The following is a 27,213-nucleotide window of genomic DNA, read 5'->3' on the forward strand; positions in this document are numbered from 1 at the left end:
ACAGAACGCTTACGTAAATACCTTGGAACATATGTACAGCGGTTCCACAGCTACCGGAATTCTACACAAGAGAAGCAGGAGGATAGCTATAAAAAAAGGGGGTCAGACAGGGAGACACAACCTCTCCGATGTTATTCACTGCGTGCTTCGAAGAAGTATTCGAGCTATTAAACTGGGAAGGCTTAGGAGTAAGGATCGACGGCGGATACCTCAGCAACCTTCGGTTTGCCGATGACATTGTTCTATTCAGCAACAATGCAGACGAGTTACAACAAATGAGTGAGGCCTTAACAGAGAGAGTGTAAGAATGGGGTTGAAGATTAATATGCAGAAGACAAAGATAATAATTAATAGCCGGGCAAAGAAACAAGAGTTCAGGACCGCCAGTCAGCCTCTAGAGTGTGTGAAGGAGTACGTTTACCTAGGTCAATTAATCACAGGGAACCCTGATCATGAGAGGGAAATTTACAGAACAATAAAAATGGGTTGGATCGCATACGGCATACATTGTCAGCTCCTGTCTAGAAGCTTACCATTATCATTGAAAAGGAAGGTGTACAATCAGTGCATTTCACCAATGCTGACATATGGGGCAGAGACTTGGAGACTGACAAAGAAGCTGGAGAACAAGTTAAGGACCGCTCAAAGAGTGATGGAACGAAGCTTGCTAGGCATAACGTTAAGAGACAGAAAGAGAACGGTTTGGATCAGAGAGCAAACGGGTATAGACGTTATTCTGATTAACATCAAGAGAAAAAGATAGAGCGGAGCAGGTGATGTAATACTCCGGTTAGATAACCGTTGGACCATTAGCGTTACAGAATGGGCACCAAGAGAAGGGAAACGCAGTCGAGGACGGCAGAAGACTAGCTGAAGCGATGGAATTAGGAAATTCGCGGGCGCTAGTTGGAATCAGTTGGTGCAGGACATGGGTAATTGGAGATTGCAGGGAGAGGCCTTCGTCCTGCAGTGGACATAAAACAGGCTGATGATATATATATATATATATATATATATATATATATATATATATATATATATATATATATATATATATATATATATATATATATATATATATGGCTGAGGAATTCACGCTGGCCCCGGTAGTAACATGAAGAAAAAGAGTACGACGTACGATGGGGGGGGGGAGGGAATAAGCACAGTATATTTAACTGACATTTAGACTGGTGGACCAGCCTTTGTCAAAGTAACATGTACATGCATTTGGGCTTCCTTATAAACCCGCGATACACCAGATAAAGTTGTGCGCAATAATAACAACAAGAAAGAACAGCATAAATATAGCGATACCACTGGTGATAGCGATACCACACACGTGGCGAACAGTGCAGAAATGAATCGTTCGTTTACTCAATATTACAATGTAAACCACTTGAAATCAACAATAACAAAATAATACAACAAAAAGAAACATGGAAATAATAAGGCACCGCGCGATTGTACATTCAGGGTGCAGGTGAAGCCCACTGCTCAGTAGTCGTCATAGCGAGCAGGATCAATGAGCAGGGTTTTTATTGGCATGCGTACGGTGGAATACAGTGTCGTATGCAGACTATGGACATTATGTGACATAGAATTGACGCAACAGTGGGTGCAATAGGTGTTCTAGAAAATGATTTTTTATTCAGTACTAACCTGCAATCTTTCCTTTATAGGCGCTTTATTGACCATATCTTCTTAATTTGGCCTCACGGAGAAGCTAGCTTGTTAAAGTTCATAGAAGGGTTCAATCACTTTCACCCTTCAGTCAAATTTTCGCACAATTACTCGTCAACTTCGGTCAACTGTCTGGACGTCACAGTTACGCTATCGCAAGGTAAAGTATTGACAAAACTTTATCGCAAACCTACTAATAGAAACCAGCTTCTACATTTCCGGAGTAGCCATGTGCGACATTGCAAAACCGGTATCTCCTACAGTCAGGCTCACCGCTTCAAGCGATTGTGTTCGGATCGCAAAGATCTCATTTCTAATTGCGAACAACTCAAAAGTGCTCTCGTTAAACGGCTGTATCCGTCAAAGTTAATTGACGACGCCATATGCCGAGCAGATTAATAAACAGAGCCGATATTCTTAGCGAAAACCGCTTACCCGAAAAACGTAACGCCACGAATCTTGTACTAACATTCTCGGCAACAGCGACAAAAGTCTTTTCTATATTGAAACGCCACCACAATATCCTTTCCCGTGAACATCTTCTCGATATCTTTCCCGAACCCCCTCGCGTCGTGTACCGACGGCGTAAGAACCTCCGCGATATGTTAACATCCTCAAAATTAAATGAGCACAACAAAACGTCTGGCTGCGCCCCAGGCAACAAAGCGCGTTGCAAGGTTTGTGTGCACATGCAAACCACAGACAGAGTGATTAGTACGTCCTCAGACATTACCCTAAAACTTCGCGGATCTTTTAATAGCGATACCTCGAATGTTGTGTACATGCTGGAGTGCACAGTTTGCAGAAAACAGTATATTGGCCAAACAGAAACCTCGTTTCGTATAGGCTTTAATAACGACAGATCGCATGCCAATACTCATCGTAACCTTCCATTAACAATATATGTTCGCTTACCAGGGCATTCTTTCGAAAAACTCAGGGCACTATACTTGAATCTGGCTTTCATTCCATCACGATCGCGAAGTCCGCGAGTCTTACCTAATCTATAAGTTCAACACCGTGTCATCTGGCATTAACGAAAGCACAGGCACATTAACCAGCCTGCCTACTAAGCATCCTTGACATTAGCCGTGACGCCTTATGTATGCTATGAGGAGCAGATTTCTGTCAGGAACCCTCTATTATTATTGTCTTTTTTTTTAGCTGTTGCGTCAATTCTGTGTCACATAATGTCCATAGTCTGCACACGACACTGTATTCCACCGTACGCATGCCAATAAAAACTCTGCTCATTGATCCTGCTCGCTATGACGACTACTGAGCAGTGGGCTTCACCTGCACCCTGAATGTACTATCGCTAGGTGCCTTATTATCTCCATGTTTTGTTTTTATTGTATTATTTTTTATTTATTGTTGATTTCAAGTGGTTTACATTGTAATATTGAGTAAACGAACGATTCATTTCTGCACTGTGCGCCAGGTGTGTGGTATCGCTATCACCAGTGGTATCGCTATATTTATGCTGTTCTTTCTTGTTGTTATTATTGCGCACAACTTTATCTGGTGTATCGCGGGTTTATAAGGAAGCCCAAATGCATGTACATGTTACTTTGACAAGGGCTGGTCCACCAGTCGAAACGTCAGTCAAATATACTGTGCTTATGCAACGTACGTCGTACTCTTTTTCATAATTATATATATATATATATATATATATATATATATATATATATATATATATATATATATATATATATATATATATATATATATATATATATATATATATATTGAAAATTAATGAAATGAAAAAGCAACTTGCCGCAGGTGGGGAACGATGCTGCCTCTTCGCATTACGCTGAGCATCGCACACGTACTGCGAAGAGCTGGGATCGTTCCTCACCTGCGGCAAGTTGTTTTTGCAACCACCTTCATTGTCATCAATTTATCATTTCTTTAATTCAATAAGTAATTACAAGTAATTTCCCCTATCTGGTCCGTGGTGTCCTTATTTGTTGGATTCCCTATGATATGAATAAATCGGGCACCTACGTGTTTCCGCCTTTCTTCTTCTCAGGCAAGTCTTTCTCTCTCACTCTCTCCCATTACATATATATATATATATATATATATATATATATATATATATATATATATATATATATATATATATATAGAGAGAGAGAGAGAGAGAGAGAGAGAGAGAGCAACTGACGGCGGTCCGTTCCCTTGCTTCGCTCCTCGAAGAAGCAGGACATGTGTAGAGTGAGCTCCTGAACAGCACTTTGCTAGGTGACGAAAGCGGTTACAACCATGTATCCGTGACCTCAAAGAGGTCAGACATAATGCTCACGCGTTTGTCTCGCATTTACGGCTAAATTTCCACTGAATTATTTCTACGCTACGCATACTGATGCGTGGCATGGTGTCGTCGCAGGAATTGGACGTTCGGGGCGATGGCCACGCCGCATCTGCGTTCGAACAAGTGCTGGCCCATGTTCCTGAGCACCGACTTCGACATTTATCCATAACCGCGTACAGCCTAATGGTCTCTCCGTATGGCATTATCATTCTTCTGCGACGTGCATCCGACGCAGAAACCCCTACCATGGAGTTCCTCCTTTTCCCTGACATACGTCGAGCACTTGTTATTATAGCGACGATATTTCGAGCAGTCGTCTCTTTGATTTTCTACACCTATAGCAAGCCACCTACTCGTTCGGCCCTCATCGTCATTCTTCTCACTGTGTGAAATTCAATTACGAATCGTTTCCCGCGTTACACTTTTCTTTCTTTTCTCCATTGACAAACATGCACCACGCCCGCAGGCATAAGCAGCTTCGCGCGCATGCTGGCTCTTATTGGCTCAGTGAACTTGGGCCCCGGAGGATCGGTGTCGTAGTCGAAAGAAAGCGAGGGCTGTTCTCACTTCGACTTTAAAGCATACCATGAAGACAGCATCGAAGTTTACAGCCATGTGGGCTATATTTAGCTCTCAACGAGTAGACAACACAGCCGAGCAATACAAAGGAAAGATACGGGATGGAGTGGAATAAAGCGAGCGCATTGTTAACGTTATCGTCGGGTTCTATCACAGAGATTGCGGCATTGCCTTTTACTGCCACTGCATTTAATAACTCGAAACTTGGTTTGCTGTCTCCGCCCGTCTGACCTGACAAAGATAGGTCCACCTATCGAAATATTGGCCAGCCCTTCTGAGGCCCTTAAAGGTCAGTCTTTCTGCGGCACTTTATCCCTTTTTTATGCAACTTGTATACCGAAGGTTCCTTACATAATTTTTTGAAATTTTGGATTTCTGTGAACCAATGTTTAGGGCTCCGGTGATGAGACAGTTGCTGCGTTAAAGGCCAGTGAGCCTTTTCAGGCTCAGTGAGTCGTTTTAATGGTCCCGGCTGGATATTATCCAAATCGGTAGCGAAAACTTTACAAATGATGTCACAAACGAAATCTTGTAGTGCCGCCTACGAGTTTTCAAGGGAAAATGTTTTTCATGTCCATTTGTAGTAGTGATATCCAGTGCTTGGCGGCTGTGAACAGCGTGAGTTACGGTGTAAAAAAGTGCGTGTCGTTGTCGTTGCGAAATCGTTGTTAGCAGTGACGCCGTCGATGCTTTTGATGTTTACAACAATCGCTAGAGTCTTGGCCATGCTCCGTTGTGGGTGTGTGCCAGGTCTGAGGCTCATCATCAACATTGTCATGTGCGCCTCTTTTGTGTCATCCACGCTGTTTCCACAAGCATGATGACGAAATATTGCACGGCAACACGCTATATATCCGGTCAAGAACAACTGTGCGATTCTCCAGATGTCGTCCTCCTCCCCTACAGTATTTCTTGATGTGGCTTCCGAAATGCATGCGCAGACACCACCACTTTCATAGTCTCCGTGGAGCGCGAAACCTCGCACCAATTGTAACGTGTTTCTTGTACCGCAATTTATTTATGCTCTGCAAGCGTTGCATTGCTCGCGTTTACACATAGAGGCATCGCATAGGAGATTTGGGTTTTGTTTGGAATTCATTAGTGTAGGCAATGAGAAAAGTCCTCCTTTTTCTTCCGCTTGAAAGAGGAGGCCTCCATCTTGTGCATTTGTTTGTGCGCCAGTTCATCACGCAGTTCTTTTACTTTAAAAGGGCCCGTCGTCAATTTCTCCTTGTTTTTCGCACACGTCTTTCTTGGAGCCTCCCACTTCTTTTCGTTAGCATTCGTCATGCTCAAGAATCACCATTATTGGGTGTCTAAAAATTGTCGGCACTTTTTTTTTATTCTAAAAGCCCTATTCTCACTATATAGTTTGTTCAGTGTTGACCGGACATTGTTAAACAATAAAATCGTGCTCAATGCTTCCCGTGTGCCAATCTACCAAAAGCCGTCTTGTCTCTATTCGGTCAAGGTGTACTTGTGCATGGTCGTAATACACGTTGGTCACTGGCAGACAAAGAAGTCTTCAAGCTTCGCAATTCCACCTTGCCTGTTAAAACATTGCTTCATGAAAAAGCGCTATTTGTGCCCTGGAACGCAAACTTCGGTTGTTCGGTTGTTCTCGTTGAAAAAGGATATGAAAACCTGGGGTTGAATTATGCCACTGGGGATGCTTTCATTATATGATCGACAGATACGCTAAGCCACCTCAATCGGCAAGGTCTATCTTCGGAAAAGAGGCTGCTCAAGTACGAAGCGTTCTTGCCAGCTGCAAACCGATTCCCGAGTAGCTTCCTTTGCTAGATGCTCGTGAGTGTTTGCCGAAATTCAGATTTTTTGCCTCGGCGCTTGAGTATATTGTGTGTCTGTATGTCTAACCTGTGTCTATTGGGTCTTTTTTTGTAATCAAGTGTCATGCAAGCAATATTTATTTTACATTTGTGGCAATATTTCCACGCAATTAAAGAAAGAAATTCGCGACAGCGCAGTGGTTAGCGCATCCATTTCCCAAGTGCACATCGGTGCGATAACATGAGCTTGAATCCCAGTGGGGGACGACTGAATTTTCTGGAAAAATCTGCAATGGCATTGTCCTCGCGATTCCGCTAATTGTTGCATTTAACCCAAGTACAGCGCTAAAGTGGCAAGGACTATACTCTCATCATGGCGTCGACAGCGTCGCCACGCATTTGTATTCACAAAGCTTTTCGCGTATAAATGGTCGGTCGGTCGGTCGGTCGGTCGGTCGGTCGGTCGGTCGGTCGGTCGGTCGGTCGGTCGGTCGGTTACATGAGGTGTTCGCTACAAGTTAGACTAGCCTGGCAGTCTGAGCCGGCAAATATCGATTTCACCAAGTTCAGAGCGCATGCCCAGTCACCCTATTGGCGTCATGATGAGTAGCCGTCGCCGATTTCGTGCTGTACGTGGGTGGAAAGCAACATTCAGGGGAATGGCGAGGACAGTAACATCGCAGAGATTTTTCTGGAAATTAGAGGGAGATGGCTGGGTGGTGCATCTACTAAACTCTACTATTACTGGAACTTTTTATTTTCTGCCTTTTGATCTCGAGGGCCAAACGGGATTTTCATGGTACAAACACAACATGATTGATACCATAGTTGCCCTTCGACGTGCTATGGACTACTACAACCATAATTTCTTATGGAAACGGTGGCGTAGTGAAACCTATCGTGAAACTGGCATATTGTTCCGCCTGTGCGGCTCTTTAGCTGTTCAGGAATTTGCTACTCCATGCTAAATAATCCAGTGTGGCGCAGACATGCGAGTAGAAAGCATGAGACATCCTTACATACCATTCTTGGCACTTCGGGGAACATTATTTGTTGCACAGACGCGTGTACAAAGCCTCTTGTTTGCAGGTTGTCAATTAGAGTCGACCTTGCGACCTTGACGCGTCGGCAGGGCCAAATAAAGTGTTCCATATCACCAGTTTGTTGAATTTCTGTGCATCGCGGATGGTTCGCTCACTCCAGTACTCATTGCTATTGGTCGATCGCCTTCGCTAATACGTCCGACATCATTATTACATGGAATTTCTTCTTATGGCAGTTGTAGCATAAGAGGTTTTTGGGAATAAGGGACCAGATGGATTATTAGGGGAAGCTGATAGCAAAGGATAGCGAACGAAGCCGATAGTGATAACTGCAAACCGAAGTTTTACCAATCGCCTTCGTTCAGAAGTGAAGTGGTGCAAAGCTTGACAGTGAGTCAGTGGGGCCGTCGCTTCACGCAAGCCAATGACGGCAAGAAGAATGAAAAATAGAAAGAATTCTGGCAAAATATGGGGCCCTCTTTCTTGAACACGTATTTACGCAGCCATCCGTACGCAACCACGCTTAAGCGAAGTGCTATCCAGATCCGATCGAGGTCGAGATGATGGTGAGGCGCCAGCCACATGCAAACAGTTACGGACAGAAAGACATCTGAAAAAACCAGGGAAATCAAATGTCTTTCGGGCTTGCCTGCCGCTAGTTGTTGGGTTCGTCCCAGAGAGGCAGTTTTTCATGCGTTGGCATGGCCGCTTAATCACACAGCACATGAGTTGCTTCACTGAGTGGCCGTGGCATTGCTTTGCAATTGTACAGTCGGTACATCGGTTGCGCATGCATCTGATTTATGATTCCGCTATTTTTCACATCATCTGACACTTAACTAGAAATTATAAGTGTTTAATTTTTTTCATCTTCTTAAGCTTTCCAAATTTTAAGTTACTTAAACCATGTGCACCAAATTCATGTACGGAAAGCACCGTATACGAGAAATCACTTAATTTTTTCATGCCTGACAGGCAGACCATTTCAATAATCAGTGTATATGCAAGCCATTGTGTCATTTAAAATTTTCACCGATGCTGTAAATCTGGCGGATACCCTATTCGTAATTGTCATATCACTGGAAACACACGGATGTATTCGTGTGCAATATGCTCAATGTGTGTTCTAACTTCAGCGCATTCCTTGGAAAGCTTTAATAATAACTGTAGAGTATAATTTCTCCATAGTATTCATTAAACATAAGCCTGCTTAATTAACGAGAGCGACGAATGGCATAACTTTACAAATTGTACAAAATGGTAGTCGTTCAACATGAACAGAGTGTGGCTAAGTACCTTAGTGTTTATGTCACACGGCATGTGTAAAAAGCCTTGCAAGGAGAAGCATTTCAACTTACAAAATGCAGGTCCTCTTCAATCAAGGAGGCACCAAGCAATGATGTAGCGAACACATCAGCAAAGGCGGCTGACCAATTACCTTGGTTAAAATACGTTGGAGGGCTAGTTGGTTTGAATCCATGATAAAGTGTCTAAGCGCGACTGAGCCCGGACGTAGAAAGAAACAAATACGCAGAGACAGCGCTAATTTCAACTATATATTTTATTTTCGTATGTATCGTTAAATATATACGTACGAGCGGAAACAAACGTGAAAGCAAAAAAAAGAAGATTCAGTAGTGCATGTCGACGAATCGTACACGTGTGCAAGGCATGGTCAAAACAGGCGCTGCAATAGTTACAACAATTAAGCGAGGAATCGTATCTCTTTTTCAGATAGCGACACTGGTGGCTTGCTCACGCACCTTTCCTCTAATTTTGCAATTTCATAGGCCTCCACAATTTACCTTGTCAACCTGCTATGAGCCCTACACAAAATAGAAGGCTTTTCAAACCTAGGTTTGCAGGGACAATCTCGGCAACGAATTCCCAAATTCCCCGAGATTACTCTAGTGACGTTATATAGATAGAAAAGTAAAAGTCCAATATTCACGTTATAAGGGTAGGAGTGCAGCAAGGGAGTATCCTCAATTGGGCCACTCCTTTTCATAATCTATGTAAATGATATGCCAAAAAGGTCAGAACAGGCAAACTTTATTTCTTATGCAGATGACACAGTAATGTTTGTTACTGCTACATCGGAGCCTGAACTAGAGCTTCAAGGGAACAAAACGCTAAGAGATTTTAAAGAGTGGGCTGATTCAAACTGTTTACAATTAAATGCCAGCAAGACAGAAGTTGTTGTGCATATGCAAAGAGGCAAAAACTTACGAAGTTCAATAAAATGAAAATAGGTACGGATAATTTAGAAATTGTTAAAACGGTCTCGACATTAGGTGTAACATTCTCTAAAGACCTAAGCTGGAACGATCATGTGGAACAAGTCAGCAAAAAGGTACCTTACAAGTCAGTAAAAGGTGGGAACAATAGCCCGTTCAAAATGTTGTCTTCCTATGAAAATTAAGATATTACTTTACAGTGCTCTAGTGTTTTCAGTTTTACAATACTGCAACCTCGTTTGGGGCACCACTAGCAAGGCAAACCTCACGAAATTGCATTTGCTTCAGAAAAGAGCAGTGCGATGCATTGCCAATGTTCCTTGCTCATTTTCTACGAAACCTTTGTTCGTAAAGTTTGACATTTTACTTGCATTCTTTCTATACAATTATCGTTCAATTTTGAGCTACAAGTCACATTTGAAGTTTAATTAATCTATTGCGTTTTCTCTAGCAGATCTGAACGTAAAGCATAGCAACCGTGATACTAGGCATAAAGAAGGATGGCATGTCCGTACACCTCGAACCAATTACGATAAGCAATCATTAACATACACTATGCCCATTCTACTTCATAAACTCCCAAAGGAAGTGATACTTTGTGAAATCCAAACCATGCAACAAGACTAGTTTGTCAGTAACACCAGATATCCCTCTAGTGGTGTGTATGATCTTTGTTTCGCTTACATTATAGTCACGCATGCGTGCTAGCGCAGAACTTGTATATATATGTATATAGAACTATGTGCATATGCTTCTGTATATGGTATGTGTGTGTATACGGGCATAATGTATATGTACATCTATAAATATTTGTATGTTTGTAATATAAATATGTATATTTACGGGTATTTTTTTGCTTGAAAGCGCATTTCGTTCCAAACATTATTTTCTTTTTAAGTGTCGCATTTTTGTGAGGTTCTGCAGTGCTCTGATGTCAACATTATATGGGGGCAGGACCCTCGTCAAGCTGTACCCCGGTTTTTAGTCCTGTCTCCTCTTTTTCAAGGTGAAAATAAAATAAAAACGATTGATTGATTGATTGATTGATTGATTGATTGATTGATTGATTGATTGATTGATTGATTGATTGATTGATTGATTGATTGATTGATTGATTGTGCAGGCCAGTGCAAATTGTCCAGGCCTATGAAATTGCAAAATTAGAGGAAAGGTGCGTGAGCAAGCCATCAGTGTCGCTATCTGAAAAAGAGACACGATTCCTCGGTTTATAGTTATAACAATTGCCGTGTATGTTTTGACCATGCCTTGGACAGGTGGGCGATTCATCGACTTGAACCACTGAATGCTTCCTTTTTTTTTTTTTTTTGCTTTCACGTTTGTTTCCGATCGTACGGTATATATTTATCGATGCGTGCGAAAATAAAATCTATGGTTGAAATTAGCGCTGTCTCTGTGTATCTGTTTCTTTCTACGTTCTCGTTCAGTTGCGCTTACACAATCTATTATGACCAATGAGAACGTCTTGATGATGTAAACAAACAAATCAAATCAAGTCAAATCAAACAGTTCTTGGCAAACAAAAACAACATCGAAAATTTGGCCCCAGAATTTGAAGTTTGCAATTACCACTTAAATGGGGAGTAGAGAAGGTCATGCCATTAACCAAGATTTATTATTTAAATGGGAATGGGAATGGAAGAGGAAAATGGAAAGCCTTGTGTTGGACGGCGTCTGTGACGAACTAAGAACACCGAACCTCGTTTCGCATAATGCGTGAGACGCTACCGAGGCTATATCGAGAGCTTTAACCGTGGCTCCGTTAGGACTAAGATACAGTTGGCTTTTTTGCCGACAAATATGCGAAACTGTCTTACTTAGGCTCACTAATGAATGAAAAAAGTTTTAATCGTTATAGATGAACAAGCTATGTTATACGGCTGTCAATACGCTGTTATAGGTCATTTCGCTTTTCGTTGTTTTCCTATCCCGGTCTTTCATTTGCAGCCAGTCGCGGTAGCCTCAGGCGCATGCTCGCGCGGAAGACGCGACCATAAGCTGTATGCGCGCAGCAAAGCCCTATAGACTGGCTAATAGTTTCACCAACTTCGTGGTGTTACGTGTCTCATAAATCTGGTGCGAGGCTGAATAGAAGTCGCGAAAGGTCAACGTGAGGCAAATTTTCCATTAATCAGAAACAAAACAAAAGAGATGTCACGCGAGATGTCAAACCGACGCTCCTTTGATTCAGAGCTTGATCTCTAAGCCAATTGATCATGATATGCGCGCCGTGGTACTTTTCTGGTGACCAAACTTCTTTCGTAGCTCCCACGGCGTTGCACGCTGTGAAACCGAGCATAGGTATGCCAAATCGCCCCGCTGAGGCATCTGGAAACAATGCTTAAATGCGATCTTAGAAGGTTGTAGGGTCGCAATAATGACTATTTCAATCCTCATTTTCTCGCTTTGTTATTGACTCGGATGTCGGCACCATCTATACGTCGTCTAAAGAACTGGCCAGACCGGAGCGTTTGGTGATCACAAAATAGAAATGGATATAAAGGAGCGCTACAGTTCCTATTCCCGATGGGAATTGCCTTCATTTCCGATATACCGGAATTGTGATGAAAAGTGTTTTAAAGTTCGCCCTTCTTGCCTGAGAGGTATCTGCAGCAACCTCCACCTTCAAGACACTTTAGGAAAGGGGGTCAGACGTTTTCAGGGGAGTTGTGTCGTAAGTGTGTGCAACGCAAAGAACCTTGGTGTCTAAGGTCCATATGGCATGAGTCAAAGACCATGAGGAGCAGAGGCTTCCGGAATTCAGAGGCGCATTCTGGTAATGCATGAGCATCTCAAGGCTACAGTTCCACCTTGAAGAGCACAGCAAGAAATTAAAATAGACATATGCTCTGACCCCCATGTGAACGTATTTAATGAGTTACGACAAATATGGCGGAAAAACATCGCAAACGCGAGCGCTAATTAAGTATGACTGTTGAAGTAATCTGTCGCGACTTACCGAGTGCGCAAGAAGGCGAGCGCTGACTTATGAAGTGTGTTTCTTGCATGCGACATAGAAATATGCTTCCATCGCTATTCACGCGAAAGAGATGTCGTGCGTCAGCGCCCCAGTAGCTGCGCACCGCCGCTGACCCCATAGAGAAATAATTTCACAATATTTTGCTTATCTTCAACGGATCGATGAAATACCGTAAACACAGAGGTATCTGGCCGTCTAACAGACCAGGATTGCAAATGTTGTTCTTTCGCGATCACATATCGCCCCAGAATAACGATGATTTCACTACGACGTTCCCTATAGAACAACACGAATTGTTATCTGATCGAAAATGGCAAGAGAGAAAAATATCCAAATGATAGTCTTTGTATAGCTTTGCTATTGCATTCGGATGTGACTTTTGCCACACTTGAATGAATTGCGAACCTGCAGCATCACAGTGACTTCTGCAACACGCTCTTACCGGTACCCCACCGTCAAGGTCGCAGGCATGCGCATGTAGGATTCATGTCTGCCACACACGCTGTGCTGCGCAGCACCCTGGCGGTGCACCTGACCGAGTTATGGACCCAGGCTGGGCGTGCGCGTGGTTACGAGACCAAGGGTAAACATCGCGCGAGGAGCGACCTTTCAGAAGGTCCGCGTCGCGGCAGCCGCTGCCTGGGAAGCCGGCGTCAGGCGGCCAGCTGTTGGGAGCGGCTGCGGCGGCAAAGGGAACACGTGACCCACCGCGACCAGCTTTCTTCGTTCTGACCCTTCGCCGCGCAAGCAGCGCCTGGGCTTGGATCCGTGTCGCTTTGCCACAAGCAGTGCAGCGGAAAAGTCCGTGCGCCGGTAAGCCTAACGCAGGCCTGGGTTGGCCGCCGCTCACCCTCACTTCTCTTCCGAGTGAGGCAGCAGCTGTGCCGACGACGCAATCAGGTGGCGTGCGCTCGTCCTCCGGCGACGGTGCTTCTGCGCGTTCTGCGACTCATCACAGTGAACGGCGCACGTATGACTACGACGGCCACGCGGCTCGCTTTACCCGATCCGGCAGCAGCAGTTGCGCGACAACCTCCGTGTGGTACTGCGCGCTTGTTGTCCTCGAGCCTGTGAGAGCCGCCGAGACGGATTAGGCGGCGCACACGCTGCCGCCCGACGAGAGACGACCGCGTAGCTCCAGGTGAGCACAACCAACCACCTTGATTTGCTGCCGCGCCGGCGGCAGCGCGCTCTTGAGAATGAGTCGGCGATCTCATCACTGCCTCATTCTCACAATCTGCTGGGCAAGCCGGCGGTTCTTAAGACTGTGTTCGCCTAGCCCATTCGGGATGCATGGAATAGCTTTTCCCGGTGTGCGGACGCTGTCTCGTACATTTGTCAGGTGCCAACGAAGGCCTGAGTTTCAGGAAGTGCGGAAAAAGAAAGCAGTCAAACGAACGCTGCATCAGATACGCGTAAACAAGCAAAATGGCAACAATGCATGTGTTCGGTGACAAGCTGCTGCTGAAGTTTTACAGATTGTTGGGGGGATGTACGGTTCACCGCTCGTCTGAGCCAGCTTTAACAGGAAAGAATACTTCAAAAAACATTTGCAGGAAGTGAGACGTTGCCTTGCCTTTGGGAACTAAAAGGAAAGCTTCCCTCTCTGCGAGAGATGTCCCACGTATTAATTGTTCCTTCTCCTTCTGTCATTGCGCACTCATTAGAATGTTCCAGTTGCAATAGGTTTTTTGATATTACATCGGTTTATTCACGATAACAGCGCGAGTACAAACGCCTTCTATCTACGCGTATCATTGTATAGTGCATAACGGTTCTGTCGCGACCGAACTCTGTAGTCAAGTTTGTCAAAACGTTTCCATATTTTAATTTTTTGTGGCAGCTGCTCTCGCTGTCGCAATTTATGATATACGTCCAAAACATTTAAGACCAGTGTTCTGTCATTTTCGTTATTTCGTTCCCTTCGTCGTTGCGCACTGGTATATAAGAGTCCTCTTAACCAAGTACTGTGTATGCTTTATTGGTTTGTTTGTTTGTTTGTCTTTTCTTTTCAACGAAACCATTCCGTATCTCGCACGTTCGCCTTAATTTGCGTTTCCCTGCGATCTGAATCGAACATAGCGCCCTCTTTCTTTTCCGCCATGCTTCCGTACTACAATGTCTCCTCTTGCGACAGGCCCAGCGATTGCGTTCTCAGTGGAAATGTAGCGTGCTTTAGGCATCTCCCCCCTCGCCACATGATATATTAGAGAGTACACCTCCTTACGTGCCGTCGAGCCTTTTGTACTATTATTAGATGAGTATTATTGTTTACTTTGGTTGACAGCATACGCACACAGCAAATTTGCCTCATTTTGTGCTCTCGTTTGACATGTGGTGCTCGAGATTACTGACCCAGAAAACTGATTAGTGGTCACAGACCTATGTCCTGAAATATCGGAACGTATCCTTCCCGTCTGTCTTTCATTCTTTTTTTATCAGTAGCACTCGGACCCAGAATATAGAATCGCTGGCATGAATTATCCCCACTCCCTATTTATTTATTTAAAAAAAATCATATACGAGCCCATATAAACGTAAGTGCGCAACTCAGGCCCTCGTGTAGGTCCTTGGCATAAATAGGTTCACAAAGAGGGGTCAGCTATTATACAGCTATAAAATATTAAGATTACAGCTTTGCCATCGTCTCAGGTATCCTTACCGTCCTCATCTTTTTTTTATTGATATTGTTCCAGTATATCTAAGCTTTCTGTTTGATGTTCCTGCATACTTAGGCTTGTATTTAAGCCTGCGTTGCAGTATATTTAGACTTGCTATATATAGTCACATTACATATGATTATAACAAAGTCGATGGAAACACGCGCAAAGAATACACTAGCAAAGTGTTCCAAATGAAACTAAAGTAATTCAAAAACAGTATGCCGGCTTAAGTGTGTTCGAGCGCCTTTCAATTAAAAAAAAAGCCACTGGTCTGCCACCGCGTGCTAATAAAATCTTATTTTAAGTTTTAACAGCCTAAATGCGGGCGGTTATGGAGTCGTGGTTTCACTTCAGTGCAGCTGAAGGCTGCAAAAAGTAGGAATGGGCAAATATTCGAAACTTTCAAATAACGAATCGAGTATTGATCTATTCGATTCGGTCCTGAGTTGAATAGTATGTTCGGTCCTGAGTAGTATTCGGTCCTGAGTTGAATGAGAGTATTTTCTGAATAGTTTTGAATATTTCACATCATCAATAGAACGCTATCAATCATAAAACTAAAGCACAGTAGCGATGAATTTCATCCTGGCAACAGTGGGCGCATACAACGAGGAGGTAGTAGAGCGCCCTGTGTCGCTCTGGGAGCCATACTCTGAACCGCGATCGCTTGTGACAGGGGAGATTCCTCGGCGACCGACTGTGAATGGCTGACTATTATTTTCTTTTCTCTCCTTATCTCTTCTTCCCTTTTCCCCCTCCCCAAGTGTAGGGTAGCCAACCGGGCACGTCCTTGGTTAACCTCCCTACCTTTCCTTCTTAGTTTATCTCTCTCTCTAATTCCCTTTCAACTTTTGCTCAGCCATGGCATTCGGCAGTGAGTATTGTTTTGTGCTTTTTCTGGATAATGCCTCTGTGCGTTCGCTTCTAATTAAATCTGAATACGTTTGATTTCAACATTATTTGTCATAATAGCGGCACCCTATGCAGCGACCACTTCAACCCGAGAGTAAGTGCTTTAACTGCTCTATCACCGCGGGAGTTGACGCGCATTTCTGATCAAGTGTTCAAAAGAGACAGGAAGCAAGGAGAAGAAAGGCAGGGATGCCCATTAGACGAGCGTCCCTTTTTCTACCCTGCACAGGTGTAAGGAAAGGGGGAATAGAAAGAATAATAAGCAGACTGAACGCTGCGTGTGCACGTGGAAGGATGCAGAGGTCTACAAACGGTCGCTCAGACCGGTGCACTTCAAGAACTGCACTACTACACGAACAGCTTTTTGTGCCAGCGATGGATGTGGCCATGGCCCGACTATCTTTGACCCAGAACATCGTCTCGAGTCCGACCGGTTTAAAGTTGTCCTGAGAGAGAGAGGCGTTGGACGTCGTGATGGGGGCAGGCACACAGCAGGTGCTCGCACCTACAGGACTCACACATCGGGCTATCAAGCATTGCAATGTGGCAGGAGTAAGACAAGGTTATTTCGCAGCGGGAGAGGCTAGTTGGCACTTGTAGCCAAGAGGGGAGTTCAGCTTGCGCAGTCGGCAATTGAAGACACTAGGAGAACTTGAGAAAGCTTCTCTTTCCAGAGAACGATGATTGGCCTTTTTCAATTCCGGAAGAAGCTACGTTCACTTGAGGCTGTCGTAGGCACCGCAGGGGAGGTAAAGGTTTCGCCGCAGATGCATAAGTTGGCGGTAAACACTCTTGATGAGCGCTACTCATAGACGAAAAAGTCGCTTGAGGTCACTCTGCCGGCAGGGAAGCTAAGTCATTGTCGGGTATCTTTGACAGGTGGCGAATGCGCGTTCTGAGAAAGTCGACAGCGACATGGGTCTGGATCGTACGCTTTCTTTCGACGGCGACTGCTGCTAGTGTTGAGGTGCATTGAGGTTAAACATGTGCGTAGGGCTTGATCTTGCATACTCTCCAGAGCACAAATGTTAGTCTTGCATGTGTTTGGTAATTCTTGCAGACTGTAACATAGAAGTCCCAGGAACTGGGTCCTGCTCACAACTGCAGTGCTCTTAAATCGCACTTGTACGCCCGAAGTTTTCCTGTACAAGTATGTGATGTTCGCGAATTCAAGAAAGCAAGAAGCGATAAGAAGGCTGCGTAGTACTTCATTGGGCGGCAGCTAGAATGCTGTCTGGCTGCACTCATGCAGGTGCTCACTTTTTGTAGAGCCCCTGATGACGTCACTTTGCGCGTCACTTATCACGCCGGTAACAAAACTGCGGCGGCTCGTATCAAAGAATTCGAACAGCTGAGTAGTAGCAGATAACTTCTTCAGATAGACGCAGTGAGGACTCTACGAAAAGTTGTGGTCAATGATGGCTCCAAGGAAGTGGATACGTCTTAGCATAAGACACAAGCTAGTCACTGATTGAAATAGGCGACGATGACATAGCTTTGCGCGTAAAGGCACCCAGTGCGCACTTTGCCGTAGACCCACTGATGCCTTGTTCACTGAGATAAGACCATTTCATGGTTGTCCTCTGTTGAACAAATGGAAACGTGGAATGAACTGGAACTGGAAACGTGGAATGAATATTGAGGAATGAACTGTGCGTGGTGACTACTCAGCAAAAGTCCTACTAGGACGAGTTTGAACAACATTGGGCACAACACCCTTCCCTGTGGCCATCATGGCGCATCACGACACAACGCCAGAGGTAGTCTGCCGTTCTTGGACCATCCTCGGTCTGCACGAAAATGCACCTCTCAGTCAAATAGTCTGGTATCCACTGCTACATTTGACCACCAGCTTTTTAAGCCTCTAGTGAGCTAGTAGGTCTCATGGGCAGCGTGAAAACTAAATTATGTGGTTTTACGTACCAAAACCACTATCTGATTTTGAGGCACGCCGTAGTTGGGGACTCCGGGAATTTAGAAATCCTGGGGTTCTTTAACGTGCACCTAAACCTAAGTGCGATGGTGTTTTCGCAATTTGCTCCCATCGAAATGTGGCCGCCATGGCCAGGATTCCATCCCGCGACTTCGTGCTTACCAGCCCAGCACCATAACCACTAAGCAACCACGGCGGGTATCGACGATGATGTCGTATGCGTCTTCGACATCCAGAAAATGTGTCATTGATAGGTGCTTGAGGTATTTTTGTTTTTGAACCCTGGTAAAGTCAACAAGGTTGTCGATCGCTGAGCGACCTCACCGAAAGTCCACTATGACATCAGGATAGATGTTGAATCGCTCAAGCTGCCATTCCAGTCGAGCAAGGATCATTCTTTCCATCACTTTGCTCACGGAGCTGGAAAGTGCCGCCCGACGATATGATGATAATGCGAGTGGAGACTTCACAGATTTCAGGATAGGGATCAAGTGGCTCGCTTTCCATTGTCTAGGGATGGCGCCATTGTTAGCATGACACATTGTAGTAATTGATCAGCTCGCAATGTGCACTATTTCTAGAGTCGCACGTACGGGAAGCCATCCTGCTGACGAAGAACGCCTGCAGGTCGCCAATGCAGCGTCATGCCCCTCGAATGAAACTGGCCTGTTCGTTTCTTGTACGCTTGACCCAGCGACGAAACTAAGAGCTGCATCAGCATTGATGCAACAATCCTTGCGCAGAACCCTTCCACATGGTCAGATCAAACTGATGGGCGCTAATAAAGAGTTTAAAGGAGGTTTCGGTTTCTGACTCGCTGTTCCTGCTACTTGTTAAGCAAAAAATGCAGTCGGTAGTGATTCAAAGCAAACAATCAGTGTAAAAAGGCTGTGAAGTTTCTTAAATAGGTTCTTGCAAACTTTGTAAAGACTTTCTGGTGGCTGTATGCAGGTTATCTAATAATGACATACCCGGGGAAAGCGCTCTGAGTTTTACTACGTGACAAGATTAGAGCAATATACATTTCCACAACAAAATGAAGCGGGTAATTGGGGCTGTCTACTGTTTCCGGCTCAGGGGGGAGGGGGGGGGAGGTCGCCTCCCCTCAATGGACAAGTCCGGGAGGGGGACGAGAGCACTCTTGAACCCTGCCCCCCACCACCGGTGATCGAAGCTTATGGCTGTTAGTATCATTTCTTTAATCCTCTTGCAGTCGAAGCGACCTGCCGGGGATATGTTCCAATAAGTGTGACGGATACAGGGGCGATATAACATAACGCTATTCCGAACTTTTCTATTCTAATTCTGCAATCAGCGCTCCTTGATTGGTCAAAAAATGTTTGGGCCACTTCCACTTCGCCTGTTTCTCACGCGACGTCATGAAAACCGCTAAAGCACGCCATCTGATATTATGTGTGCGTACTGATTATGCATGATTGCACCGAACAGAAGAAAAATTATTATTTCTCATTCGACACCCTTTTCGCCATAGTACTCTGCCATTGATCAAATGTTTTCGGACTGCGCCTACTTCGCCTCTCTGTCACGCGACGTCACAAAACAGCGAAAACGCATAGCGTCAAAGTGACGTGTACGCGTTAAAGAATCATTAACATGCCAAAGAAAATTGAATTTATTTCTGAATAGCAGGAGACTGCCCCGTTCCGAAAGGAATAGAAGATGGCTGCCCGCCGATTGCTCTGGCACTAGCTATTCGAAGCGGCCGCGGAGCATGGATTTATTTGCGTAAACAAACATTTTTCTCTAGAATTATAGCGTTATCGAGCCCTTTCGCAATGTATGCGACATCACTTTGCCAACTCTATTTTGCTGAGAATCTGTTCTGGCGGCCTGTTTAACGTTCAGTTGCACGCCGCCGTGATTTTCGACCAGCCACCGGCAAGCTAAGAAGGGAACCAACCAATCGCAGACGCCGGCATCACCCTCCTCATCCAGTTATCAACTTTCACTGTGCTGGCTCGGCCCCATCGAAACCGTCTCCACTTGAGCGTGCTCCTCACTTCTTATCAGTCAATTCGATAAGGAAATCTTCTCAATCTAAGCAATGCTCTTCGCTTTGAAAGCAAAACAAGTGACCTCCTATAAACGAGGAGCGCGTTTGTTTGAGTGAGCTTTTCAAACAACGCTGCGGGTTTCCGCCCGATGCTTGCGTTGATGGTTACGTAAATATGACATCAGGAGATTGGAATAAAAACAGATTTGAATAAGTTTTACGTTATATGGCCCCGTTTTTTTTTTCAATATTCATGCTGACATATTGATTATCGTCATGAGGTTCTACTGTGCCGGCAACATACGTAAAATTCGTGTGGATGATTACATTGCTGCACGCACTACATGTAGACGAGACGAAAGATTCCTGACTAGACAGTCAAGGGAAAATCGATGTATTTGGTTCAGATATGAGCAGTATGGGGAAGCGATTTTTAAAATGATAGTGACGTTTCACTTCGTGAACTCGGGTTACACGCAAGCGTATGGGTGCTAGTTTTCCCTATTTGTGCATTACACCGCATTGTAGCAAGCCGCCTAGCAAGTTCTTCGGGAGCCCCCTGGGCACACGTCGCCCGCGCCTATTGTCGGTTTTGTTCAGCTCGTGCCCGATGCTTGCCGACGATTTCGGGGTCAGTCGACTAACCCTCGGCCTGCCGCCGCTTCCGTTGCTGATTCGTGCTTCTCACTCAGCCTTTCGATCGCCAGACGAATCCGGTACATCCACAGCACGCACAAAGCCCGTAGTAACTGCCAGAGGAGGGGGCCTGAGCCGGCAAGACTGCACCCTGCGTCTTCGTGTTCGCGTCGGCTGCTGCAGGACCGCCGAGAGGGCACACCGGCTGACAGGTAACGGCGCGCCGTTCTGCGACAGCTGCGCCGATATCCGGACTGTAGAGTATGTACAACTCCGGTGTCAGGCGCGCGCGGCAGCGCGTCCAACCCTCATCGCAGCATACCGTCACTTCGGGCTCCCATCGGACAGTACCCAGGCGCCCTTGTTTCATTTCCGCGCATTCCTCCGTGGTCAGTCACGCCTTTTCGGCGTTGCTTGACTACTTGGAAGGCGCCGACCTGTGCATGCGGTTGTAGCCGCGCCACCTTCATGTTCATTCGTGCCTTACCGCTTGATTCCTCTCCCCTATGTACCCCAAACTTTCTCTCTTACTATTTGTCCCTCTCCCTTACCCATACAGCGCTGTAGAGGTGCCCTCGCACGAGAAGCAGTAACGGCACTGCACTTTTAGCTTTCAAAAGATGAAGCGCCAACAGAGACAACGCACCAATGAAGAAACAACAATGCAACGACAACAACATTTTTTTTTCTTTGTCCGTTAAAGTCACACACAACCCACAGCGCCTCTGCCTACCCTCCTCCTCCGCGACGCTCCGCCGCCTTCCTCCTTCCCCGCACTGCCGCGCGCTTCTCCTCTCCACCTCCAAGCGCACTCCTCAGGCGCTCGCTTCGCTGTTCCAGCTCGGCGGATTCCGACTTAATCTCGCCGATTTCACAGACGGGATATGTACGCTTGCGCGTAAACCAAATTGACGGAAGTCTGATATACGGGTCCTCAGACCTCTGGCATTCCATTTGAAGTTCGCGGCTTTTTTACTTCAGCACGAAAGAAGGCAGTGGGCATCCCGTGGTCAAAAAGAAGGCATGGGTGAGCCAGGCCCTCCCTGAGGACAGGGATGCCCTGGTGTATCTTAGCTTGGCCTTGTGGCTCCGCGCAAATTCAAAGTCACCATTGGACGAATCCTCACTGCTGAGCGAGTAGACACGAGTGTCTTCGCAGTCTCTGTCGCTCTGGACGCCGGTCCGCTCCCTGGAGGCAGCAGCCGTTGAGATCGTCATCCGATACAGAGGCGCGGCGATGTGCACTTCCATTGGCACCACAAACCAGGCGGCCTTCCAAAGATATACGCAGAAATTAGCAGAAAACACCGGGGAAAGAGAAAGCAGTGTTCTGATGATGTGGGCTTATGCCTCAGGCTCGAAGGAAAGAGACAGCTGACCTGACCCGAATCTGCGCTGGAATAGAATTGCCATGGCCATATATGGCCGCCGTGAATATATATATCTATATATATATATATATATATATATATATATATATATATATATATATATATATGGAGAGAGAGAGAGATAGGGAAGTGGATACGCGTATGCAGCGATTTATGGACGTTTCGGCAGGGGTCCGGCCTTCATCAGAATACAGTGTATGGCGTAAGTACAGTTTATATACATGTGTATATCAGCCAGATGAAGATATGTTTACATAAAAACCGATAAAAATGCGCGAACAGAATGCGTGTCAGTCCTTCTGAAAAACAGCTGATACATGCCTAAACAGATGGCGTTTGCAAACACCATCATTTGAATATACGCACAACAAATGAAATTCGAAAGAATTCTCCGGTGGAAGCAAGAAATGTCACCGTTTAGGTGCCATGTCATCAATCAAGAACAACAAATGAAGGAATAAAAATAAAAACTAAAACTAAAAATAGTGGCATGCTAGTAAAAAGGAAACACAGTGCCGTACTGGTAAAAAAAAGGGGGAAACGAGGGAAGATGTGACGGGCTATGTGAACAGGCAACTCAATTTTCCTACACTTTCATTCAAACCAGACGCGACGGTATCAAACTTATAGATAGGAAAGGATTCACGGGCTTCTCTATCATAATTTGAACGAAATCCAGAGTCAATCAATGTGACTTTCATCTTATCAAATGAGTGGTCAGGGAGATGTACGTGTTTTGTGATGCGCAGGTTAGGCAACGTATTAGCGTGGCATTTGTGATTGTTAAAGCGCAGTCTAAAAGGCCCTTCTGTTTGTCCAATGTACGGTTTCTTGCACAGTCTACATTCAAGCGTACATATTGCGTTTTTAGTATAGCAGTTAAAATCACCTTTGATATTTAAATAAAAGTTTGAAGTCGTACTAGTTACCTGCTGCGATGTACTCATGTAGGGGCATACTTTACATCGCGGTTGTCGGCAAGGATGGCTTCCAATGGCGTTAGGGCAGTCATTATTAGATGATGATGGTGACAGTATATCTCGAATATTTCTAGCTCCACGGTATACTACTTTAGGCGGCTCAGCGAAGATGTCTTTGAGGCGTTCACTTTGTATTAGGATATTTGGGTGCTTCTTTTTTTTATATACATCTGAAACAAGCGGGACTGACGCAGAATGGGTTAGGACAAGATTTGTATGGGGTGAGGGAGTCGGTTTCGTCGCAGTGGGCAGACGCGTCCTACGGTCATGCACGTCTGCCCGTTTTATTGCGTCGTTAATTAGTTCTGGTGGATAATCTTGTTTGACTAAAGCGTTCTTTAGGGCCCCACAATTTTCGGAAACCCGGATTGTTCAGAGCAGATTCTTTTGAAACGGAATGCTAGTCTTGTAATGTTTAACGTGGTTACTATAGAAGTGCAAATATTGATATCGGTCTGTCGGTTTCTTGTAAAGGGCAATAGATAGTTTATCATTCAGCACTGAAACGCCAACATCAAGTAAGTTAATAGTAGATGCATAATGCGCGTGAGAAAATTATATGGATGGATGGGCATTGTTAAAATCAGAAATGAAGGAAAGCAGCTCCTGTTCACCATACGACCAAATCATAAAAGGGTGGTGATTGAGTGCGGGGAGTGCGGCGATTGAGACGGCGAGCTCATCGATGATGGCCTCAAGGCGCGAAATCGCCGGGTCTGTAGGCGGTAAGACAGCAGTGACGGACGGCGAGGTCGCCTCATGAACCTGATCGGCGAGCTCCGCTAGGCGGTCGAGGATGCCGTCGCCGGCTGCCGCAACGACGAGGCGGATGGGCTCTGAAAGGCGCCGGAGGAAAAGCTCTCGAAGCAACGCTGAGTGGGTGGGGACGTCGCGCTCCCCGAGAAGCTGTCGCATCCGGCGCAGCAGTAGGGAGGGGCGCCGGTCACGAAGTTCCTCGTCAGTAAGGAGCTGCTGGAGGCGGGTGAGTTCAGACGGCAATGAAACTCTCCAGCACCTTGGTCTTGAGGTACTGAAATGGTGTAGCGCCCGTGGGGGCGGAGGGAACGTTCGAGAGAGACCTGGCAACATAAGGAGGAAGGATTGAGGCGACGTGTTAGTAGCTCGTCGTTTCCGAGGTGATGTGGTAGAGGCAGAATTGCGCCTCGATTTGGTGAAACTAAGATTGCGGGTTCTGGGGTCAGAAGGGTGGGAGGCGAAGCTGCAGCGACGCGACGTCCTGCAGACGTGAGTCCTGCTCCGTGGAGGGTTCGGGTGGATAAGCCATTGTGTTCGTCCTAGGTCACCACTTGTAGGCTTATGCCTCGGGAGCGAAGGAGAAAGACAGCTGACCCGAATCGACGCCGGAAAAGAACCACGAGCCGTGGCTTCGCGTGCCATGGACAGGCGCCGTCTTTATTTTCTTCTCATGCGGGCGCGCGCTATCGGAATTCTAGACGCCGCCCAAGGGTGGACGCAACAATGATGATGATTATTCTTCAAGCCAAGGCACGTACCCGATGGGTTTGGACGCACTCATATTATGCGTTAACATTTTAGGGTACTTCACTCACTTTCCCGGGGCTGCATATGTATGTGTGTGTGTGCGTGTGTGTGTGTGTGTGAGAGAGAGAGAGAGAGTGTGTATGTATGTATGTATGTATGTATGTATGTATGTATGTATGTATGTATGTATGTATGTATGTATGTATGTATGTATGTATGTATGTATGTATTATGGACTCGTATCTAACCGTCTTCCCGCTTACCTGGGTCACTGGGTAGTTTATGGTCGAATGGGTAGCACATCGGGGGTTGCTGTGCTGAGGGAACGGTGTTCAAAACCAACCATCGGACCAACTTGGATCACTCAGTGTGTGTGCATATGCGGCGCTCATCCACGAACCTCTTTCACGCCGACATGAGTTACTGTAGATGCGGGATTGAGTAGGTACCACTGTTCAAGTGAACTCTTTTACGTCTTCATAAAGAACTTGGTATGTACCACTTGGTCTGTGCTGGTCTGCAATGAACCTCTTTGATGCCAACTTGGGTCACTGAGTATGTGCCAATATGTGTGTGCCGCTCTTCAATGAACGTCTTTAACGCCAACTTGGGTAACTAAGTATGTGCCACTGGGACAGTACCGCTGTACAATTACGAAAAAGATCCTTTAAATTTCTGCGATGCTGGGAGGAATCAAACCCACGTCACAAGTTTTCCTCAAGCACAGCAACACGATGTTTTAGCAGGCTGCACCACAAATGCACTGAGTATGTGTCGCTTTTTAATGAACGTATTTCGCGCCAACGCTTTAGCAAGTTGCGCTATGAATGCACTACGTATGTGCCGCTCTTCAATGAATTTCTCGCCGACTTGGGTCACTGAGTATGCAAAGGAACAATTCCCAGCATTCGCAGGCACCGGTTCATTGTGCTTCTTATTTCCGAGTCCACGCGCGAACTTCGCAGCACCGCGAGAGATGAGCCTGGTTGCCGCACATGTGTTTATCAGCGTTCGCACACACCGGTGCGTCATGCATTTCGGAGGCCACACACATGGTTCGCAGCGACCCCACTTGATGGCACCGAATGTTCAAAGGGAAGCGCGAAAGAGGAGTCCCGCTGCAGTCCACGCTTCATACATAACTCGTTTCGACGGTGGCAATAGGTTGTGTAGCTGCAGGGTGTTTCAGCGAACACTTTGAGGTTGTCCGTCACCAGCAGAGTCTCCCACTGGTCTTCCGATTCTTCCTCTGAATCTGCTTCTTCCTGCAAGTTATCGCCTGGGGGCGATGATGACGGTGGTACTTCTCGGTTATTCCTGCACTTCAGCACCATATGGCGCAAGGTGTTGGGCGTGTCCGGCGGGTAGAACTTGCAGTCTCGCCCGTAGGGGCCCAGATACATGGCGTGCAGCAGTGTTCCATGCGGGTAGGTTCCAGCCTGGAGTCTTATCCGGGTTACCGCTTGTTCCCTACTCATCGTCTTATGCGCGGGCGGGTAGCGACGCTTCTGGCTTCCTGTAGTGCGCCAAGATATCCGAGTACTTCTTGGATATCCGTTCATCATCCTCGTCACAGTCGTTGGTCCGTGTTCTCTGCGCGTCGGAGATGGCTCGGCGTGCATGATCTCGAGCCGCGGCGTGCGCCGCCTGGTTCCCCGCGAGAGACTCGTGTCCCGGCGTCCAGAAGATTTGTGCTGTTTCTATGTCGGGGTTGTTCAAGACCTGAAGTGCTGCCTTTCCGATCTTTCCGTTCACATACCTTCTGCATGCTTCTTGCGAGTCCGTCACCCCGATAACCAGGTCTTCATGCGCGTTGCGATGGCCAGGGCTATGCCCAGCTCTTCCGCTGTGCTCGCGTCCTCGGCACCTATGGATGTGGCTGTAAGTTGTTCGCCCATCTTGTCGACCACGCTGATTGCAAATCGGTCGTTTGTTCTGTACGCAGCTGCGGCCGTGTATCTCACATTTCCTTCTTTGCTGTTGGTGCGTTCCAGTATGTGCTTGAGCGCCTGTATTCTCGCCTGTCTCCTTTCTTTGTCGTACTCGGGATGCATGTTTCTGGGAATGGTACTTATGTGTAGCTTGTGTCTGATCCCGTGTGGGATACGCTGAGGTAGGTGCCTGTCATCCTGGACTTGGTAGCCCAGATCTTGGAGCAGGGCTCTTCCCGTCTTCGTCAGCTTTAGTCCCTCCAGTTGGTTGATATTGTGCGCCTCCACGAGCTCTTCCCACGTGTTGTGGACTCCCATTTTGAGTAGTTTCACTGTGGACGTGGAGGGGGACAGGCCGAAAGCAATTTTGTAGTATTTTCTGATGAGGGCGTTTACTTTGTCTCGTTGACTGTTCTTCACGTCAACGTACGGGGTCCCGTACGTGACGATGCTCGTGAGTAGCGCTTGTAGTATTCTCGTGCAGTCTTCTTCCTTGAGTCCGTGCCTTTTGCTCGCCACTCTTTTGATAAGGTGGGTTATTTGTTGCACTGTTATCTGAATTTTTTCCAACTCTGCTCCTCCGGCTCCGTGCTTTTGAAT

At 46.1% G+C, this 27,213-nt stretch overlaps 2 protein-coding genes across 8 annotated transcripts in view; one reads left to right on the forward strand and one right to left on the reverse strand.

Moving 5' to 3' along the window:
• LOC142589566 (uncharacterized) overlaps positions 1-26,931 on the reverse strand; it is a 179,693-nt gene extending 152,762 nt beyond the window's left edge. The window contains exons 1-4 of the mRNA XM_075701068.1: positions 26,790-26,931; positions 23,945-24,258; positions 21,918-22,080; positions 13,501-13,592 (exon numbers count right to left, since the gene is read on the reverse strand). Of these exons, the coding sequence (XP_075557183.1) occupies positions 13,501-13,592; positions 21,918-22,080; positions 23,945-24,258; positions 26,790-26,931 (711 nt within the window). The remainder of the gene's footprint in view (positions 1-13,500; positions 13,593-21,917; positions 22,081-23,944; positions 24,259-26,789) is intronic.
• Positions 13,096-27,213, forward strand: part of LOC142587692 (uncharacterized) — an 868,078-nt gene continuing 853,960 nt past the window's right edge. For all 7 annotated transcript variants that reach the window (XM_075698874.1, XM_075698889.1, XM_075698898.1 and 4 more), the window contains exon 1: positions 13,096-13,791. The gene's annotated coding sequence lies outside the window, so the exon portion shown is untranslated. The remainder of the gene's footprint in view (positions 13,792-27,213) is intronic.

The sequence above is a fragment of the Dermacentor variabilis genome, chromosome 1 (genome assembly GCF_050947875.1).
Source record: "Dermacentor variabilis isolate Ectoservices chromosome 1, ASM5094787v1, whole genome shotgun sequence".
Classification (NCBI taxonomy): domain Eukaryota; kingdom Metazoa; phylum Arthropoda; class Arachnida; order Ixodida; family Ixodidae; genus Dermacentor; species Dermacentor variabilis.